Source organism: Bubalus bubalis, chromosome 5 (assembly GCF_019923935.1).
Source record: "Bubalus bubalis isolate 160015118507 breed Murrah chromosome 5, NDDB_SH_1, whole genome shotgun sequence".
NCBI lineage: Eukaryota > Metazoa > Chordata > Mammalia > Artiodactyla > Bovidae > Bubalus > Bubalus bubalis.
Window position 1 is genome coordinate 68,833,247 of NC_059161.1, and position 22,120 is coordinate 68,855,366.

General features: G+C 41.6%; 1 protein-coding gene and 1 long non-coding RNA gene across 3 annotated transcripts; one reads left to right on the forward strand and one right to left on the reverse strand.

Moving 5' to 3' along the window:
* Window positions 1–4,746: 4,746 nt before the first annotated feature.
* LOC123333731 lies at window positions 4,747–18,127 on the reverse strand. The gene is made up of 3 exons (XR_006551219.2): window positions 17,860–18,127; window positions 10,866–11,045; window positions 4,747–5,731 (listed from the first exon to the last, which is right to left on the reverse strand). It is a non-coding gene; the product is annotated as an uncharacterized LOC123333731 (long non-coding RNA).
* Window positions 18,128–18,266: 139 nt separating this feature from the next.
* RGS2 (regulator of G protein signaling 2) lies at window positions 18,267–21,603 on the forward strand. Of its 2 annotated transcripts, none has more exons than XM_006046816.4 (5): window positions 18,267–18,425; window positions 19,460–19,561; window positions 19,664–19,725; window positions 20,295–20,461; window positions 20,740–21,603. In XM_006046816.4, exons 1-5 carry the CDS (start codon window positions 18,316–18,318, stop codon window positions 20,932–20,934), a joined length of 636 nt encoding a protein of 211 aa, XP_006046878.1. In that variant the 5' UTR covers window positions 18,267–18,315; the 3' UTR covers window positions 20,935–21,603. The 2 variants fall into 2 exon arrangements, with proteins under 2 accessions (XP_006046878.1, XP_006046879.1); XM_006046817.4 differs by having other exon boundaries at window positions 18,357–18,497.
* The last annotated feature ends 517 nt before the right edge of the window (window positions 21,604–22,120 follow it).

Sequence of the window (22,120 nt, forward strand, 5' to 3'; positions counted from 1 at the left end):
ATTCTAGTACTAGAATATCATCTACTAACTACTTGACATCAGACTAACCTCAGTATCCTCATTTTTAAAACATAGAGTAGTGCTATTCCCCTTTTCTAGTAATACTTCATACAGCTTTATAACCATGAAATGAGATAAGACACAGGAGAACAATCTCAAATTGTAATATCCTATATAAAAGTGAGGTGGTATTATTAGCAGGACTTTACAGTCAAAGCTAAAGACTATTAGGGCCAACGAATAACTTGTCACAGCTTTATAGATCTTAGGTAAATTAGTTTTTAATGACTCCAAGTATTCATTTTTCCCTAACCCCATGCGTATATATCTGTCAACAGTCACTGGCATGATGTTTCAGAAGCCTAATTCTTATTCCATGAAAGCCTGACAGGCCCCAAAAGGATAAAAAATCTGGCCTATGTAAATGCCAATACTCAAATATGTGATAGTGCACATATCAGAGAGTTCTAAAACGTATTTCAGAAGAGCCAACTGCTTTCTCAAGTAGCAGAATTAACACAGATCTTACTGATTTCCACTTCTCAAATTATTAACTGGCCACACTCTTAGATCATCGTTTAGCAGTCAATCTTTCCTATTGACATCAACTTCATGACATTCTGGGCTTCCCAGGTGGCACTAGTGGTAAAGAACCTGCCTGCCAATGCAGGAGATGCAAGAGACATGGGTCAGGATGATCCCCTGGAGGAGGAAATGGCAATACCCTCCAGTATTCTTGCCAGGAGAATCCCATGGACAGAGGAGCCTGGTGGGCTACAGTCCATGGGGTCATAAAAACTGGACACATCTGAGCACTAGCTTCATGACATTCTGCATCTTTTTGCAAATTTTGCTATTAGGTTTTTCATTACGTTTGCATTATGTTATTAGCTGTTAATTACCAGAACTTCTGTTAAACGGGGAGAGGGTTCTCAGTATAAAACTGGCTTTCATTAGTGGATGTTTTCCTGTTTTGATGGCTTCTGCATCCTTGTGCACTCAGTGTGGAGACTAATAATAATGAATAATCAGATAAAGAGGACACCCTATTCCTGTTTTGTTCTGAGAATAAAAATGAAATTATTTATTGAAATTCCTCAATAAATGCTGCTTCCTGGTATTTTTAAAGACAGAAGGCAGTAAGCAGAAGCCATTAGGCAGAAAAAGAAGAGACAAAAGAAGTAACCAGCCATGGAATAGGAAGCAGAGAGAAGGTGCTGAGTCACAGGCATGACGGACAGGTGGAATCTCCCTCGGCTCCCAGAGCTGCCCCTAATTCTGAGCACTTGCTCAGAGTTTCCTGGCTCTCCATTCAGACTGTGTGTCCATCCTGACAATAGACTGCTATCACCCAGGGCAACAAGGATGCCTCAACCGTGAAATAATCAAACATGCCAATGGGATCTCTTTGTTAAATTTTGGTCAACCAGACTTGCTTCTGGGGAGGTACGGACAAAAGAAGCATTCCTTCCACTGAATAAAAGAGTCCTTTTCTTTTCTGATTTAACTCAGTCTCTTAATCGTTCTCTTCCTTCAGTTTCAACAGACTCCAAAGGACACTTTCTCCAAACTTCAAGGGAAAAATAATACAGTTTCTCAGTAATATAGTGTGTCCAGCACTCCCCAATTTAGAAAGTATTTTATTTCACATCCACAAGAGGAGAATATAAAAATAACAAACTCTAGGAATGGAATCTAGGGATTTTCATTTTTAATGAGACTTAATGACTAGTTAATCCTTTTATTTCACTTGCTAAATGAAAATCAAATTTCATTTTACCCTCCTAGGAATATCTGCACATCATCTGAACTAATGCTATGGGTGTTTAAACACTCTTGAATCACACATGTATAAGCAAGCTCTTGGTTTATTACATAAATTACTAACATCATTCATGGGTTTTATATTAATTAAATCATTATTTCATTCAGCAATTACACTGACCATGCAATTACCATGTGCCCAGTAATGTATTCAAGGGTGGATTTCACTAGCTCAACCATCACGATCAGCTTTTTACAGACCATAATTACACAGCCAGGGTATCCATGAGGAAACCTAACTGATGACAACCCAAACTGAGCTTCCCACAGAAACATCAGTTCTACAGTGAAATGGTTACAGACTTAGAATTCAAATCCTGGCTCTGCCAGAAATCGCTTGCTTCTTCATCTCTCCAAGCATCTGTAAGATGGAGATAACAGCACCTACCTCACAGAGGTGTAATGGTAAGAGATGATGAAAATGTATGTAAAGTGTCTGGTCAGTGGTTGGCACATGTAATAGGTGTTCAATAAACAAAACCTATTGTCATTATTACTAAAGGGCCAGGCTTTTTTCCAAGGAAGATTGTTAAAAACTCCATTATCATTATCATTAATGTTCTCATTTTTCAAATGGAGAAGACTTAAGCTCAGAGAAGTTAAATTCTTCATTCGTGTAACAAATGTGGCCAGCCCTTACTGTGTGCCAGACTGGGGCCAGTCTCCACAGGAACAGGGACGCAGAGGACAGAGCCTCTGACTTCAAACACCCACTGTCTTACAGAGAAAACAGGAAGAAGCTGACGGCCCCTGAAGAGGGAAGCACAGGGCTGTGGTAGCACAGAAGTGAGCTCACTCAGGATGCAGGCAGTGGAGAAGGCTCCCCAGATGGGGTGTCCCCGCTGAGTCATGAGGGAAGTAACGTGGCAAAAGCAGTTAACCACTAGCAGCCTATCTTTAATGAAACCAAACCCTTGTCTCAAGACCTGTGAACTTACAGGAGGAGTACCACAGCTTCTTTGATTACATTCAGTTAACAAGGAATTTGTTCAGTTCAGTTCAGTCATTCAGTTGTATCCGACTCTTTGTGACCCCATGAACCACAGCACACCAGGCCTGCCTGTCTATCACCAACTGCCAGAGTCTACCCAAACCCATGTCCATTGAGTTGGTGATGCCATCCAACCATCTCATCCTCTGTCGTCCCCTTCTCGTCCCACCCTCAATCTTTCCCAGCATCAGGGTCTTTTCAAATGAGTCAGCTCTTCACATCAGGTGGACAAAGTATTGGAGTTTCAGCTTTATTTTTTTTTAATTTTATTTTATTTTTAAACTTTACATAATTGTATTAGTTTTGCCAAATATCAAAATGAATCCGCCACAGGTACACATGTGTGGAGTTTCAGCTTTAATATCAGTCCTTCCAATGAACACCCAGGACTGATCTCCTTTAGGATGGACTGGTTGGATTTCCTTGCAGTCCAAGGGACTCTCAAGAGTCTTCTCCAACACCACAGTTGAAAAGCATCAATTCTTTTGCATTTAGCTCTCTTTATAGACCAACTCTCACATCCATACATGACTGCTGGAAAAACCATAGCCTTGACTAGATGGACCTTTGTTGGCAAAGTAATGTCTCTGTTTTTTAATATGCTGTCTAGGTTGGTCACAACTTTCCTTCCAAGGAGTAAGTGTCTTTTAATTTCATGGCTGCAATCACCATCTGCAGTGATTTTGGAGCCCAAAAAAATAAAGTCAGCCACTGTTTCCACTGTAGCACTTGCTTGATGGAAAAGTCTGTACTGGGTGGCAACAAAAGTGACTAATTATAGTTATCTCAACGGGATATAAAACAGACATACAGATGCCCAACTCAACCAACACCTAACATACGCCTGATGTTCAAAACCAGATGCTGGACGTTCTGCTGGAGTTCTCGCCTAGTTCTCAGGCTCTCAGTGTGGATGCTAGTGATTCCTCACACGCGCTGTAGAAACAGGGCAAAACACTGCCCGCACTGTGAATTCCACCAAGCCGCAAAGCCAGGCGATATTATTTGCCACCTCATGTGTAAATTCCCTGGTGGCTCAGACGGTAAAAGCATCTGCCTTGCAATGTGGGAGGCAGGGTTCAATCCCTGGGTTGGGAAGATCCCCTGGAGAAGGAAATGGCAACCCACTCCAGTACTCTTGCCTGGCAAACCCCAAGGACAGAGGAGCCTGGTAAACTTTATAGTCCATAGGGTCACAAAGAGTCGGACACGACTGAGCGGCTTCACTTTCATGTGTAAATTGTAATATAAATTCTTTAATAAATATCTGATTGTGCGTGTTAAGTCACTTCAGTCATGCCCAGCTCTTTGTGACCCTATGGACAGTAGCTCACCAGGCTTCTCTGTCCGTGGGATTTTCCAGGCAAGAATACTGGAGTGGGTTGCCATGCCCTCCTCCAGGGCATCATCCTGACCCAGGGATGGAACCCACATATGTCTCCTGCATTGGCAGGCAGGTTCTTTAGCACTAGCTCCACCTGGGAAGCCCCAAATATCTGCTTAGCACACATTAAAATGAGCATCTTTTATCACTTGTAAGTGCTATGAATTCTATATTGCACTGTGCACAGTGTTTTTGCTTACTTGAAACTGTTTACAGTGGAAAGTACTTAAAATATTTCATTTAAGGTATCTATATCTTTACAATTGTTTTTCTTTAGTTGTATTTTGAGTGCTTTCTTCAGCAGATTTGGGGATCAGAATTAGGCTTGCCTCAAAAAAATTCTTGGGCAAACTTCCTGCCACCTTGTGCTTTGGAGCAATATAGGAATTACCAGACCCTTAGTGGTTTTATTCAGTTCACCTGAAAAATCCACTGAAGCCTGGTCACGACTCACTCACAGCAGTGCTCCCGCTGCAGCACAGACTCACCTTCAGGCGCCCTCTCAACGCTGCCCTCCACACAACCGCTGAGGGACAAACACGATGGGTCAGTTATTTTCAGTTTTTATTACATGTGGAATGTAAAAAACAGAACAAATGAATGAACATGACAAGACAGAAACAGACTCACAGACACAGAGAACAAACTGGTTACCAATGAGGAGAGGGAGTGGGGCAGGACTCATGAAGGGGATTAAGAGGGACAGACTACTGGGGAGAAAGGGAGATACAAAGATGTAACTTACAGCACAAGGAATACAGCCAACATGTCATAACTTCATGTGAGTATAATCTACAAAAATACGGAATCACTCTGTTCTACACCTGAAATTAATGTTGCAAATCAACTATACTTCAATTTAAAAAAGAAAGAAGAAATTAAGACAAGTCCTTTTCTGTGTATGACTTTGACCACATCCCACATATTTTTATACATGATCACTCCATCTTAATGATTTCTAAATAGCCTTTGAATTTTACCTTTATTTCCTCCTTGGCCTACAAGTTCTTCATTTAGTACACTCTCCATATAAAGCAAAACTCAGGAAACATTAATATGTGGGCTTCTGGTACAGCCTCTAAAGCAATGTAATTTTACCCTCACACATGACCCTTATAGCACACCTCTATCGCTTGAAAAAGGAAACCTTCTCAGGTTATACTGAGGATGCCATCCACTTACTTCTCAAGAGATACCAACGTTACTGCCGTTCAAGTCTGATAGGTTTTTTCTTCCTACTTTCCTTCCTTTGGTCCTTTCTGTTTCACAAATTCCCAAGTTCCATATTTCTCATATGTCAATGGCATATTTTCCTCTTTTCCAGCAGTACTACAAAGCTTCCTGTTTTCTTTTCTTCTCTTTTTAACTTTTCTCACATTTCAGCAGATTTTGGGGAAGAGGAGGAAGTAACTGCAGAGGCTCAAGATAAGACCTTAAAGCAAAAATCCAGAATTTTTTTAAACTCTTTCAAGTGCTACCCGATGGATCACACTCTTCATAAGGCTTTCCTACTTGTTCTCCTCTTCTTGAACCTAAGAAAATTATATAAACTGATAATTGTACATATTATTATTATATATTATAATTTATCATAAAGTTGAACATTATAATCCAAATAATGCAATAGTGCTTATATGTGAACAGAAATTAGCTTAAAAGCAGTACAAGTACAAAGGAAATTATTTTCTATCATTATGAAAGTTTTGAAACCCTTAGGAAGTGTTTTGTCCTCTAACGTCTACAGTGCAGTAGGCCTCAGTCCATTTGCCTGAGAGAAGCAAAAAGCTGCGACCTATTACATAATGATCCAAAACAGAAATTCCTAAAAACAAGAAACAAGTATACCTTTATATCAATTAATAAATTGTCTAATTAAGACAAATATATATACACACACATGTACATACATATGACTTTGTTCAAATATATATTGTAATACTGAAATAAGAACAAATGATAATACCATATGACCTTCTTAATCCTGCAATTCTTTTAAAACATTTTTATTAGAAGAAATGTCAGATTTTTCACATGTTCATAATGTTTTAAATGGATAGACTGTATATCACTACCTAGTCAATTTTACTTCTAATTTGTATCTCTGCTAAATAGTTTTATAAATAAAGTTGATTTTATCTATTTAAAATAGGTAAAAGTCAGATTTTTAAGAAAAGTAATGAATAGATTATTCAATAAATTGCAAACAAAAAAATACTAACAGAAAGAATAGTAAGCTTACTTAAAAACACTGCAAAGCTCAGTGTTAAAATGGAAAGTTTGTAAGGTTACAAGAGGAATTTAATTACAGATATGGAGAACATATGAACCTCTGGCACAAGTCACACAGGTAACAGATGCCAGATACCCTGGAAAAGTAACCATGCATTCACCCATTCATTCATACTTCCACCCATCCATACCCTTAGCAAATATTTATTGAGGATTCTCTATGTTCCAGGATACAATAGTTTTTAAAGGAGGAGGAGGAGGAAGAGAAGGAAGAAAGAGGCGAGGGGAGGAGGAGAAATTGTCTAGTGAGGAATAGGGACAAGAAACCAGGCAATTACAATATGTTGTGGTAAAAACAGATAACCAACAAGGACCTTCTCTATAGCACAGGGAACTCTGCTCAACGTTGAGCCTGGATGGGAGGGGAGTTTGGGGGAGAATGGATACATGTACATGAATGGCTGAGTCCCTTTGCTGTTTACCTGAAACTATCACAATACTGTCAATTGGCTACATCCCAATACAAAATTAAAAGTATAAAAAAAAAGATTATAATTAATTATAGCTTTCCGGGGAGCTCAGAAGATACAGAATCTGCCTGCAATGAAGGAGACCTGGGTTCAATCCCTGAGTAGGGAAGACACCCCTGAGAAGGGAATGGCAACCCACTCAAGTATTCTTGCCTGGAGAATTCCATGGACAGCAGAGCCTTGCAGGCTACAGTCCATGAGATCACAAAGAGTCGGACACAACTGAATGACTAACACACATGAATATGACTATAACAGTGTGGCATAAAGATTTTTAATGATTTATTCATTAATATAGTCTAGGCTACCATGAAGTAGTCATATTGCTGTTTCTTTTCTATCAGTGCACGAATTATTATACCTGTAAATAAAATTTCTAAAAAAAAAAAGAAACCAAATCATTGTGTTAAGCACGTTAATAGGTGCTGTGGGCACATCTAGGAGAAGCACCTCATCCAGATTTGTCAGCAGAGGGGGAAAAAGTGTGCAGGTGGTGTGCAGGAGAGAAAGTTCATTCCAGTGATGCCTGGAAAAGTGTGAATGACAGAGAACACAGTCAGATAAAGAGTGGAGAGAACGGGAAAAGGTCCTAGTAGAGGGAACAGTGTGAGCAAACGGCTAAAGGAAAGAGAAAGCATGGCACATGGAAGGAACTGCAAAATATTCAGTAGATAAGGGCACTGAGAGCAAGGCAGCAGTAATAAAAGATAAGAGAATAAATGAAAGGATTTCATGGGCTAGATAAAAAAGATCTTATATGACAATTTAAGGAATTCAGAACTTATCTTAAGGGCAATGAAAAGTCACTAGCAGTTCTAATCACAAAAGCAATAATGACTAGACAAGGGTTTTAGTAAAGTTATGCTGGCTGAAAACAGACCATTCAACAGAGAGGATCAGTTAGAACATCAATAAGAAGTCTTGGATCCATAAGAGAGAGGAAGAGAGAATTAGGAAAATGGAAATGGGAGTGAAGTCTTAAGATATATTTAAGAAATAAAATTAATAGGCAGGATAAACTTGATATGGGATGGAGAGAGGGTGGAACTCAAAGGTGGCCACTCCATCCACCCTCGTGCTTTGTCTTAGGCAACAAAGTGGAGGATGAAACCATTCACTGAGATAGAGAACTAAGGCAAAGAAACAGGTTTAAGTGCATAGATGGGAAACACTGTTTTTAACAAGCTCACTGGAACTATGAGTCATCTAAGTGAATCAACCTAATGGACAATTAGCTGTAAGAGTCTGAGACGAGAAGAGAGATGAGCATGGAGATCCATCAGCACACAGACCACAGCTGAGTATATGGAAGTGAATGCACAGTGTGAACGTGCAGAGCAAAACCAGAAGACATTTAAGGGACGTCAGCATCCAAGGAAAAAACGAGCAGACACTGTAAAGGAGGCTGAAAGAAGCTCTTCCCAAACAGAGGCCCACTTGATATCCCTAAAAAAGCAGAGACATTACTTTACCAACAAAGGTCCGTCTGGTCAAAGCTATGGTTTTTCCAGTAGTCATGTATGGATGTGAGAGTTGGACTATAAAGAAAGCTGAGCGCTGAAGAATTGATGCTTTTGAACTGTGGTGTTGGAGAAGATTCTTGAGAATCCCTTGGACTGCAAGGAGATCAAACCAGTCAATGCTAAAGGAAATCAGTCCTGAATATTCACTGGAAAGACTGATGCTGAAGTTGAAACTCCAATACTTTGTCCACCTGATGTGAAGAACTGACTCATTGGAAAAGACCCTGATGCTGGGAAAGATTGAAGGCAGGAGGAGAAGGGGACGACAGAGGATGAGGTGGTTGGATGGCATCACCATTCAATGGACATGAATTTGAGTAAGTTCCGGGAGTTGATGATGGACAGGGATTCCTGGTGTGCTGTAGTACATGGGGTCGCAAAGAGGCGGACACAACTGAGTGACTGAACTGAACTGATAAAAGTTCCCTGGCTTAGATCTGGGAGACCCATGAAGAAAGTTCTCCTGACCACCTTAAACTTGTATGTTTGCTAAGCTTTCTAACACCTGATAGCCACCGCCACCTACCCTCTTCTCCACCGTCCCAATGAACTCACACACTTCCACAAACTTCATAAGCACTTTAATCTTCAATATCAAAAGGCAGTCTGTTAATAAAGTCTATTTATATATGGCAAAACTTAAATATTTAATATTTAAAAGGAAGGGAGATACTCCTCCATGGCATTAGCTTCAGAAAGCAGAGACGGCTTCTTCGAGAAGCCCCTCAGGTTTGCTCCAGTCATCCACCAGTCCAAGGGATCATCATGTTCCCCAAGGGGCAGACAGCCAGGATCTCACAGAGGTAGAAAGAAGATAAGGAACAAAATGTCAAGTTGACTGAAATTCTCCAACTCCAACTTGCAGACAGCTGCTTCAGAACAGGAATTAGAAGTTTATCACCTTTCGGAGAGACAGCTGAGGAATGACTCAGAGCATTGGTCCTTGCACCCCGACATTCATGTTGTTCACGCTGATTTATTCTTTCAAAAGACTCTACAACAGATGTTAAAAAGTGAGCGCTACTGGGAAAAAACTGTCTGAGTCCTGCCAAAGATGAACTTTTCACATGAGTGTGAGCCCCACCAGATTCAGAATATGGATTTTATTCACACATTTCCTGTTCTTCAGAGAGGCGATGGGGACCTGCAAATATGGAGACACTGTCCAGGAATCCTGCAGTTACTCAGCACAGGGTCCTGCTGAAGCAGCGTCCTGGACTCCCAAGCCATTGTTGTTTCCCTCAGTGTGTGCTGTGAGGGGTCTCTCTTCATCTGGTCGGCAGAGTGCAGAGCTTTAGGAATGCCCGTTTAGCCATCTCTGTACTGCTGTCCACTGCAGAAAGCATTCATCTCTGCCAGCTCATGTGTCCCAACTTCACAGTGACCTGTGAACCAATCCATGCCAAGAGAAGAAGCAGACTCCAACTCCACATCCCAACTCCAGAAGACCTACAGTCTCCCTCGGGATCATGACTTCAAGAGAAAAATGAGATGTGGACATCTCATAATCAGGGTGAGTTTTTTAAAATGCAAATTGGATAACTGCTCTCCAATGGCTGTCTCGTGCTCTGCCATTACCATGGGAAGGAAAGACCAGGCTTTACCGCAGATTACAAGACAAAGATGAGAGATTTGATGGGCAGAGCCAAGCACTGAACTGCATAAACCACTATCTGTTGCCCTCCTACCTGAGCTCAAGACTCATGAGAAACACAGCCAAGACCTGCAGAGCCACCCAGCTTCACCGAGTCCAGACTGACGCATCTCCAGTCTACTCCAAGACACATGAATGAATCAGCCCAGTCAGCTGAGATCCCCAGCCAGAGCCAGTGAACTCCCCACCATCTTGCAGACTCACTGTCAAGAAGACTGAGCTGTTAAGTGAGCCAGACAAACTTGGATGCCCCACTGCCTAAGGGCCAGCCCCTGTGAGGAAAAGCTGCAGCCAACATCCAACAGCTCCAGAGACGATGATTCTGAACAGAAGCACCCTGAAGGGCTTCTGTATCATACACATTTTGCCACACGCAAGAAGAGTTTTAAAAAATGTTTTCTTTGCTCATACTTGGATTGCACATTTTTGAGGGCTGAACACTTTTTAAAATTCCAATGACTTATTTCTTATTTTTCAAAGGTGAAATCGGTAAAGCTTAAGCCTTTGCAGGATCCTCCATAATCTGTCCCCCATCCTCTCCCACATACATTCGAGGCCATCCAGACACAGAGAGGCTCTGAGAACAGGAAGGTTTCTGTGACATGTATGGGTAAAATAAGACCTCCAGGAACAAAGAATAAAAAACCAATCAAGAGGAAAAGGAGCATTAGCCTATAATTTATTATATTTGTGCCCCTCCTCCACCTGCACTGAGGTCTACCCTACTTACCAGGCATGGGCTGGCTCATGAAGATGCTCACTAGTGTTGTTTGGTCTATGAAGCCATCCGCGTCCTGGCAACCTGCATTGGTTCAGAACAGCTGAGGCGGTCCTTGGGGGTCTGCTCACGACCATGCTGCTCTGTGTGGCCCTGGTTCTGGACATGCTGTACCAGCCAGTAGTCACTCTCCTAAAGAACATTAAAACAGAGCCAGAGCCCATGGATTACTGTGGGAGATGGTGTTATTTACAGTCATAGTCAGATTTCTAATAATTAAAAGCCTTCTTCACACAAGACAGAGAGCTAGCTATTGAAGTTTCTGCCTTTCTGGAGGAAAGACATAAAAAATTTGGCAAGTTTAACCTAATTTTTACAGGATCTTAATCAACTTTAATAGAGGCCAGACTCAAGAGGAAACTACTAGCAACAGAAAAACTGGAAGCCATAAATAAAGACCCACTTCCTTGGGGGCTCAGATGGTAAAGAATTTGCCTGCAATGTGGGAGACCCAGATTCAATCCCAGGGTCAGGAAGATACCCTAGAGAAGGGAATGGCAACCCACTCAGTATTCTTGCCTGGAGAATACTGGAGAATAAAGAGCTGGAAATCTTCAACTCCTTGCTTAGAATTAAAATATAGGCCTTTACAAAAGGACTTAGCAAAGAGAAATCTAAATGTTTGGAACAAGATGACATTACAAGAAATATTAAGTCTTTGAAAGATTCACTGAAACCCATCCAATTCAAGTAACTACAAGCAAACAGCCATTAAAGTACACCAGAAAAGCAAAGAACAACTTCAGACAGCACTAGAAAGATGCTTCAGACGAAAAGTCCCATCTTTGGGTAAGTATAAACTGATTTCACAAGAAGCTAAAGAACAGAGAGGAAAAGTGAGCCAATTTATTTATCAGCAAAAAAAGTTTTAAAAAAAAGAAAACTCTACTGCATCTGGAACAAGTTCTAAATGATTATGAAATCAGATTATTACTCAAGATGAGAGGTCAGTCTGCAGCTCATGAAGAAGGCAACATGGATGTGGAGCCTTGAAACCAGGTACAGACACACATAGGAAAATAAAACTTCTAATAAGATGAACTCAAAGCTGTTTTGATGAAACTGACTCACTCTGCTTGGTTAAATACAACTGATTTAGGCTTGGTGAAGCCAGGGGACTATGTTCACCTATGCTGGGTTTATTTTAAAATTCATTTTAAAACTCTTATTAAAGATTATGAAACCAAATGCACACTGCATTAACTGAAAGAAAGAGAATAACTGAAGCACTGCAAGTCTATTAAGTCTCCAAAGAAGAAAGCCTCACAATGATCAGAAAAACAGGGCAGGTGTGTGGCGGGGGCCTGGGGGGGGTGTAGAGGGTGGGGTGGGGGGTGGTATGGGGTGTAAGGAATGTACTTAGAAAGGAACAGGCAGAACCACTAGAGACAACTTAACATACTTCCTATACTGCACTGAGAAAAAGAAATGAATTTTCACCAAACATCTAATGCAGGGAGATTTCACCCTGTGAAGATAGTGGAGAATTCTTTCAAAATATCAATATATAGAAATGTTAGCATGTGGAAGACCTAGACATTTTCAAACCATTTTTCAGGAAAAACTTAAAACATTTCTAAAAGTAACCTTACGTCCCTGATATTCCCTATGGGGCATCTGGAAAAGTAAAAGGGGCTACCAGGGCACCCAGTGGATGAACAGACCCCCCTCCCCCAGAAAGCAGCAGTATCTGGTAGTGACGGCCCAGAGGCCAGGGGCCAGCACCTGGCGGAGAGCAGATGCAGCCTCCCCAGGTCAGCACCACGGACAGAAGAACCCTCCACTGGCCACCCTCATCCTTAATATGGTGCATCCTCCGCAGAAGCAAGACAGAGCTTGTCCTGGTGTTCCTTGGACTGGCAGACACACTCAGGGCCTTCTGATTCAACCTTTTTACCTGGATGGAGACCAGGGTTCGATCCCTCGGTTGGGAAGATGTCTGGAGAGGGGAATGGCAATCCACTCCAGTATTCTTGCCTGGAGAATTCCATGGACAGAGAAGCCTGACTACAGTTCATGGTGTCGCAAAGAGTTGGACATGACTGAGCAACTCACACACACACACACACACACACACACACACACACACACCCCTGGTTGGAAGACCCACCACCTTAGGGGCAGCAGCAGTAAATAATGGGCACTAGGAAAGCAACAACAAAAAGCAAAAAAGTCACATGGAAGAAAGCAGTCCTGCGGTAAAGTTTTGCTGAACACCAGGCCTGTGCATTATCATCAACCAGACACTCAGGGCATTCCCCAAAATGGTGGTGGTGTTTTTTTTTTTTTTCCAGTTCCTCACAAAGGAAAGCTTATATAATTACTTCCACCTTGAAGATTTGAAGCCTAGGCACAAGAAGGCTAAGCAATTTCTCTGGGGTCCCAGCTAACATAATGCCAGGAACTAGGAACTAAAAGCAAGTATCCCAGTTAAGGACAAACCCTCCATCTGTCCTGCTCTCCTAAGGATAATTTATGAAAATAAAGACAAAATTATTTTGTCTTTTCAAGCTAAGGATGCTAGCTCAGCATTCAGGACTCAAATATTTATAACATGGCAGTTGGATCAGGCCCACGGGTATCTCCTTGAAAGTGTTATTATTTTACCAATTAATTTGGTTAAGATTTTGGAATTTTTTGTTTAAAAAAAAAAAAACATGTTTGGGAGAGAAAATTCACAAAGTTTTAGGGTTTTGTGAAGTAGTCCATGAATCAAATATCTTTAAAAATCAGTGTCTGAAATGGAGTACTACTCTCTTTATAGGAACAATCAGTCAACTGGAAATACCAATGCAAATGGATTCCTCATTTATTAGATGAAAAGCAGTCTTTCTTCAAACTTAAAAAAAAAAAAGATTCTCTGTGACTGATAGCATATAGAACTTTGAAATCTTGTAGATTATGATGCCACTATCTCAGGATTTCAAAACAGTAATCAATAGACACTTGGCATTTTAATGATTTGACAGAATTCTGTGCACAGAAATTAAAATCCCAGGAGAACAAGTGTCAACAAAGAAACTCCTAACCTGAGGGACAAAATGCCATCTATGTGACTTATTTCTAATTGACTACTCTCCCCTGAGATTCTGTGCAGTCCTGGGTCACTGGAACAGAGCAGCAACAGGCAGATACTGGAAATAATCCCCAAACCTAGACTTCACCCTCAGTGTCCTTTAACTACAGGAACCTACCAGAGGTATTTCAATACATTGATACATTTAGGATTTTTTATTTGGGAAGAAAAAAATGTGATGCTCCTGTTGTTGGTTTCCAAAGAGAATCCAATGCTTTACTTGGTAAGGGAGAATTATTAAATTTAAGTAGGCCGTGCCTACATTTGGAGTATGACAGACCTCATACTATGTGTGAATTCAAGGCAGAGCTATGGAAATGCTCTTGCTGGAATTATCAGTGCAAGAGGATGAGATGGCTGGATGGCATCACTGACTCGATGGACGTGAGTTTGAGTGAACTCCGGGAGTTGGTGATGGACAGGGACACAACTGAGCGACTGAACTGAACTGAACTGAAGTAAAATCATTAACTCCTCTATAACACATGTCAAGTATTTGGTTGAAACTCTTGATTCATCCCAGACAAAAACAATGACTTTCTCTCTTTTTAGCTCCTGGGTATGCAAATTACATTCTAAAAAATAGAGCAATTATGAGTTTTTTAAATGTCAGATATTAGGAATGAAGAGTAGAGTACAGAATCCTGTTGGGTCATAAGTTCATTCATTGTGGGGTCATATGTTCAGTCTGTTTAAAGAATATTTCACCAATTAAGGTTAAATAGTACCCAAAAGGTGGGGGAGGACAAAGATAGACAAAAATGTCAAGACAGGTGTCACACTTCCTCAAATACCTCAACAATTATGATATTAAAAGTTTCCAATTACTCATCACACCCTTTGCCACATGGTGCTTAATTTCCTAATTTTTTCCTTTTTTTAAATTTCTCACCAATTTAAAAATTCATGACATATGCAACAGGTTTGCAACTTTTATAAATTTAGAAACTGAGATATCTTACTGACCAAAAAAGTAAAGCACAGGAATACACAAAATGATTCTCTGGTGTCTTTTAACGTATATATCTTGCTTCCTAAATTTCTAAAGCTTAAGTATGAAAGTTATCATGTATAAATATTTTTAGATACTAATAATAGTTTTTATTAATAATGTCATACAGTCGGAGGAGAAGAGTGTATGTGGCAGAGGACACTTTTGCTTTTCATTATTCTCCCTTTCGTGTTACTAGAAACTAGTCTTTTTTGTTTGCCCTCCTCAGTAACTTAAATTTTTTTGGCTACAAAAGTTCCAGAACCACCCTGCAAGCTTCCACCACCAATGTGCTCAGCAGACAGCCTCTCCAGTAGAGGGCATGGTAGGGCTGACAGGAAAAGGTATGTCCAGCTCAGCAGGGCAATCTCAAGCTATAGTTTTGCTGTGCAGTATTTACATCCTATTGCAGGGTTTCTTCTTCCACCACAGAATGGAAAATATGTGTCATCTTAATATTAAGCAATTCCATTTACCTAAAAGCCAGCTGCAACCAAAAAAACAAAGGGAAGTCATTAAAGACTGTAGCTTTCATTTTAAATGTACTGGTCTGCCTACCTTAATACCAGCTGTCAATCGGAAATGGTTTGCAAAAAAAGCAAATAGCTACATTAAACACTTACAAGAAACATCTAGAATGGTCTATATTTCAAGCAGTTACTTACATGTATACATATACATTTATGGCCGTGAACTTTTCTGACAAGGATTTCTGAAAAGTTCAAATACCAGTTTACTTATTTTTTTATTCGGTTTTTTACCCAGAGAACATTATGTATCATGAGTCCAATATTCTACAAAGCTGTGACATTATCTTGAATTTTAACAGTAACATCGATAACTTAACTCTGAATTAATCTTTCAATGATTTTTCTACCTGGAATAACTATGCTTCAGATATTTCCTTTGCCCCACATATGCAAATTAAGAAAGACAAACTTTTGTATAGTACTTTAAAATTTATAAAGGCCTTTCATGAAGATTCACATAATATCCAATGAGGTTGATGAAAAAGACACATTACTCTTACTAGAGATGAGACACTGGTGCTTAGGAGGTGGGATGGGACTGTCCCAATAGTTACTTAGTATTTACTGGTGAAGCCAAGACTCTAACTAGGTATCCTGACACAAGACTGACTCTTCTTGCTGCCTCTTAGTCAGAACTCCTGTTTTTTCCACTATGAGTGAGTTCTACCATCTAAAATTCTAAGTGAAAAATATATTGAGGTTTATACTAGCAAGAAAAGCTAGTATAAATAAATAAATAAATATTACACATATTTAACAAATAAGTACTTAATCATCAGAAGGTGAAAATAGTTGTAGGAAATATCATGTAAAGTTCTTTTAGAGATCAAGAGCATATGCTTGAGAAAAATTATATTCTTACATTTCACAAACTTGCTTTCAAATATTTATTACTGAAATCTAAATGATTTTTCCTGTCCGTTACTGAGTACACAACTGTTCTCTTTAGTAATAACTGTAGGTTTTACTCCCCAAGTCAAACTTGGAGCTCCAACTACTGGCAGCTCATCATAAGAATATGGTAAATTAGTTCCAATTTTCTTTTAACAGCTCTAATACAAAGTAAAGAGCATGCATGCTACCTGTATGAAAAAAGCAGAGACATCGCTTTGCTGACAAAGGTCCCTATAGTCAAAGCTATGATTTTTCCAATAGTCATGTATGAATGTGAGAGTTAGACCATAATGGCTGAGCACCAAAGAATTGCTGCTTTCAAATTGTTACACTGCAGAAGACTCTTGAGAGTCTCCCACAAAGCGATCAAACCAGTCAATCCTTAAGGAAATGAACCCTCAATATTCATTGGAAGGACTGATGCTGAAGCTGAAGCTCTAATACTTTGGCCAGCTGATGCGAGGAGCAGTCTGACTGGGAAAGACTCTGATGCTGGGAAAGATTGAGGGCAGGAGGAGAAGAGGGTGACAGAGAGATGATTAGCTGGCATCACCGACTCAATGGACATGACTTTGAGCAAACACCAGGATATAAAGAACAGGGAAGCCTGGCAAGTTGCCGCCCATGGGACTGCAGTCAGAAATGACTTAGGGACAGAACAACAAAAACCTTGCTGTTAATCTGCCTACTATTCCACTGTACAATTCTAATAATGGTATCTGAAATCTGAAATCAAGTCATTTTGGAGTGGCAGTTATCTACTTACCCTTACCAATCAAACCACTTAAATCCTGCTACAGCAAGATGATTTCTGAAGAATCAAGACATTAAGCTTTTTCAAAGACAAACGCCTCAAAGACAAAGGTGAACGCCTCCGTCCCTCCACCCCCATCTCTCTTTTTTGCCAATTAAAGTGTTCTCGCAAATTCTAAGCCAACTAAGAGTGACTCAGGAGGAAATCCTGCATGCTTGCTCTTTTACACTAAAATGATTCTGGCGCACGATAGCTGCGAGCTCGTGGTGTTTCCTTGTTACGAAGAGCTGTGATTTCTTTTTCTGTTCTGGAAAGGGAGGCGGCCAAGGACTCCTGAGAAATAGTCTGCAACCCCACGGACCGACCCAGCCACGAGCCTGCTGGTAATCAAAACCGCACGCCCAGTTAAAGCACTTTCTCCTCTTCCTTCCCTGCCCAATGTGCATTCCCCCACAATGCTCCAAGATGCTCGGGCACGCTGCAGAGCAGATCACACCACTGCCCCCGGGACTGTCACTGTTCCTCCCATTCTGTTTCCTTCCCCAAATTAAAAGGCGTCTCAAAGAAGAACAGGTGAGGGTCAGTTCCCAGATCAAGAAAGGAGGCGCGGAGCGAGGACTTGAGCTCCAAAAACATATCCCCTTTTAAACCTAATTCAAAATAAGGTTACTGCATTCGGCTTCCCAATAAACAATCTTTACCTGCTGGGAATCACGGCTCCCTTTGGGGTCAGGAGCCCTGGAGCGCGGGGGAGGGAACGAGACAGGGAAAAGGCGGGGAGCGAGCGCCCCCACCGTGCCTGCAGCCAACCTGGCTCCCTGCCCGCCACGGCCCTGCGACCCCACGGCCGGCCGCCACGACTGGGCAAAGGTCGCCTGCGACCGTTCAAAAGGGAATTTTCTCTGACCCCCACACCAGCGGGCGTCCTGCCCGACTGCGCACGACGCCCGGGCAGCGGACGTCAGCGGGACCCGGGTTTCCAGACCCTTCTGCGGCGCCCGTGACAGCGCGGCCCGCGGCCGCCATCGGCCAATCGGCGCCCGCCGGGGGCGGGACCGGCGCCATGAGACCCCGCCTCCGCGCCGCCACCTATTCTATAAATACGGGCGCCGGCAGCCCGGCCCCCCTATAACAGCGTTCCCAGCTGGAGGTAGATAATGCAAAGTGCTCTGTTCCTGGCTGTCCAGCACGAGTGCGGACCCATGGACAAAGGCGCTGGCACCGGCCCCAAGAACGAGGAGAAGCGAGAGAAGATGAAGCGAACCCTGTGAGTGCGGCTTTCTTCCTCCCTGACTGGCCGCCCCTACGGACCCAGTTGTCCCTGGCGGCTGCAAATGCGGTACACTCGCGCTGGGCTTTGGCATGGGAACTGGGTAGCCTGCCTGCATCTCTGCAGGAAAAAAAGAAAACTCTGTCTCTGTGTGTGTGTGTGTGTGTGTGTGGAAAAGGTTAATTTGTTAAGTTACGTTTAAATCTGTGTGGTGTAGGTATTTATTGAAGGACTCGGGTAGAGTTTAGAAACTGCAGAAAATTCTTGATGCAGGGGCGAAGATAGATGCGGGTTGGCTTTTTGTCTCCCTGCATCGAAAATGACCGGAGAATCCTGCGGCCACGCGCCCCCAGCCTTCGTGAGAGGCACTGTACATTCTGATCTGCTTACACGACTGCTAGGATGGAGATATTTTTGCTGATTCTAAATATACTTTTAATTTTTTTTTTTAATTGAATAGCAAGTCTCACCCACTCAAGAGTGTGGAACAAATAATTGTTCTGCATCACCTTCTTAAAATGAGTGCTGGAGTTGGGGGAGGGGGCGGTCAATCTCGCGCACACACACCTCATTGTGCACAGCTTCTCGGGTGGTCCCGAGCCTCCTGCTCTGAGAGTAGAAGGGAAAGGAGCATGGGCTGGCTCAGGGCAGGTCCACCGTGGGCTTCCTCAAGTGTGAAATGTCTCAGAATTGTAATTAACCGTTGCAGAAAAACTGGCTGCCTTTTGTGGGCCAGAAATAGCATCTACCTTTGAACTATGCAAACTAAATTCATTAAAATACCCTATAATTGTAGGTCGTCCTATCCTTACTTATAAAACTAATAATTATGTTCAGATGAGTGGATGAAACTAGTGTGTTGAGTACTTAGATGCTGGATTAAAGGAGTAAGACTGACTGGAGAAGTTGTTTTGTCTTATTTGGCTTGTCTGTAGCTACTGGGGGCGACTTTATTTGGTAAAAATGCCTTCACCAGCAATGGCAGTTTCAAGTGTTGCTGCTAAGTGAGTATCTTTTTATTTCTTTTGTAGATTAAAAGATTGGAAGAACCGTTTGAGCTACTTCTTGCAAAATTCCTCCTCTCCTGGGAAGCCCAAAACTGGCAAGAAAAGCAAACAGCAAACCTTCATCAAGTAAGTTGAAAATCTTGTACTTGCCAATATGCACAGCTCACTGCTGAGCTGAAGAGGGAACCTCTGGCTATCAGGAGCTGATGTGCAGACCTTCTTTTGCAGGCCTTCTCCCGAGGAAGCCCAGCTGTGGTCAGAAGCATTTGATGAGCTGCTAGCCAGTAAATGTAAGTTAACCTCTTGAATTTGATCCATTTCAAGTATCAGGAGAGTATGGTATGGTTGTGTTCACACAGCAAGAGCAGCTTGTCCAAGGAGAGTTTGACTTTATAATCCCTGTACCATGGGGCCTATTTTTCTCCTTTATTTCCCAGTGATTAAGCAGGGAAATGCATGGCTTTTTCACATTAGGTGGGGAGTGGGGGGAAATAACCCCAGATTGTAATGGCAGTTGCTGTCTGTTAAGGTTGAGTCAGCTTTTCCATTGCAAACAATGTTTTCAAGAGGCTTCATTCCCAAAGAACTTAGAGCTCCCCTATCAGTTGTGTTAACAGCAAAGCTAAGTGTTTATATTTTTGTAGTAGTGTGCCAACTTACACATTTTGCTGACTGGTGTCTTAGTCTTTAAAGAGCGAAATTTTGACGATTACAGGTTTGAGTAAACTCAAGAAAATTGCTTCCATCTGGCAAATAATAAAATATGGGGCCAGGAGAGTGGGAGTTCTAGGAAAACACATAAGGGATTATTTGGACACTCAATGCAATTTCTGCATGCTTTCTTCCTTCCCTCCCCCAGATGGTCTTGCTGCATTCAGGGCTTTTTTAAAATCTGAATTCTGTGAAGAAAATATTGAATTCTGGCTGGCCTGTGAAGACTTCAAAAAAACCAAGTCACCCCAAAAGCTGTCCTCAAAAGCAAAGAAAATATATACTGACTTCATAGAAAAAGAAGCTCCAAAAGAGGTAAAGGGGGAGAAAAGTTCTTTGTTTCAGCATATTTTAAACATCCTCAGCACCAAAGTGAAAAGAATTTAGAGACCTCAAATTAAAGGGGGGTGGGTGAGTAGGCTGTTTTTCCCCTACTTCTGGCTCTCAGTGAGGTTAATTACATTTCTTCACTGACTTAGCTGGCAACACTGGCCACACATTATAGTTTGGGTGTTTTTTTTGTTTGTTTTCAAATACTACATATATTTCAATTTCTAACTCTTAATATGGAATAAAACTTTGTTTTATTTCAGATCAACATAGACTTTCAAACCAAAACTCTGATTGCCCAAAACATACAGGAGGCTACCAGTGGCTGCTTCACAACTGCCCAGAAAAGGGTGTACAGCTTGATGGAGAACAACTCTTATCCGCGTTTCTTGGAGTCAGAATTCTACCAGGACTTGTGTAAAAAGCCGCAGATCACCACAGAACCCCATGCTACATGAGATGAAAGCGGGAGCCCAGAAATGGAGGACTTTTCATTTTTTTCCTAAGGGGAAAGGCTGTCACCTGCCGAAAAGACTGACCTTGAATTCAGCCTGGGTGTTCAGGAAACATCACTCAGAACTATTGATTCAGAGCTGGGTAGTGAATCAGGAAGCCAGTCGCCACATAGGAGAAGCTGGTACTGGGGCAGCTTCCGTAACTGATGGAGCACAGAGAGAGAGTGTGGGCTAAATGTGGTGTGTCTCATGCTGGAAAAGCAGGAGCTTGAGACTGAAAGATAACGATGCAACACTATTGGTCCAGAAGCATTTACAATCAATAGGTCTGGGATTATGTGGCCTCAGCTAGGTGGCTGTACATCTTTCCCTAAATCAGTCCTTGTTACCACATAGTGGTTTTAGCTGTAGTTTCTTTAGTTCTAGGTAATATATGTTTACTATGTGCAAGGGTACTGAAGTTCCTATGTCTGCAGATCATCAGTACTGTTGTCTCACATAACTCTAAAACTGAAACGATTGTGTTTGAACTGTCAATTGGTGTCTGTACGAGAATGAGTGCTTTTGTGTAGAAAATGACAATGTCCATTATGAGTGCCAAAACTGTCCTGATGGCAGCTAAACTTTGAAGTGGTCTTTGAATACTTTTAATAAATTTATTTTGATAAATAATGTTATTGAATATTTGGTCCAGATGTGTGTTGGGATGTTTTTTCATAATTCGGCAGAAACAAGAATCTCCTCTAGGAGAGAAGAGATACCAGTTGATGGACCTGTTCTGTCACAATTGACTGTCCTTAGAATTGAGAAATCATAGCTGCTGGGAAGATGCTGCTCCCATCTCTAATGCTTTGGTAGGTCACAGGAGGTCAGACCATCACCCTGGGATCAACCTTCTTAAAGTCATGTAAAAATCAAGCTTGTTGAAAATATAAGAACATTGCTTTAAATCCCTTCATGAGTATAGAACAGCTAAATATGAGAAGTAAACTGATGTAACAGAGACAAAGCACCAAAATTTTTCACATAACTAAGCACTCAAATAATGCCAAATAAAGATGAAAGTTGTTGTCAGTCACTCAGTGTTGTCTGACTCTTTGCGACCCCATGGACTGCAGCACGCCAGGCTTCCCTGTGCTTCACCATCTCCCAGAGCTTGCTCAAACTCATGTCCATCAAGTCGGTGATG

What these genes read in the sequence shown, in the direction of transcription:
- RGS2 (XM_006046816.4), top strand. Translation starts at nt 18,316, where the DNA reads ATGCAAAGTGCTCTGTTCCTGGCTGTCCAGCACGAGTGCGGACCCATG. An exon ending in AAACAGCAAACCTTCATCAA is followed by an intron (nt 19,562 to 19,663) that starts GTAAGTTGAAAA and finishes CTTCTTTTGCAG; the next exon opens with GCCTTCTCCCGAGGAAGCCC. An exon ending in AAAAAGAAGCTCCAAAAGAG is followed by an intron (nt 20,462 to 20,739) that starts GTAAAGGGGGAG and finishes GTTTTATTTCAG; the next exon opens with ATCAACATAGACTTTCAAAC.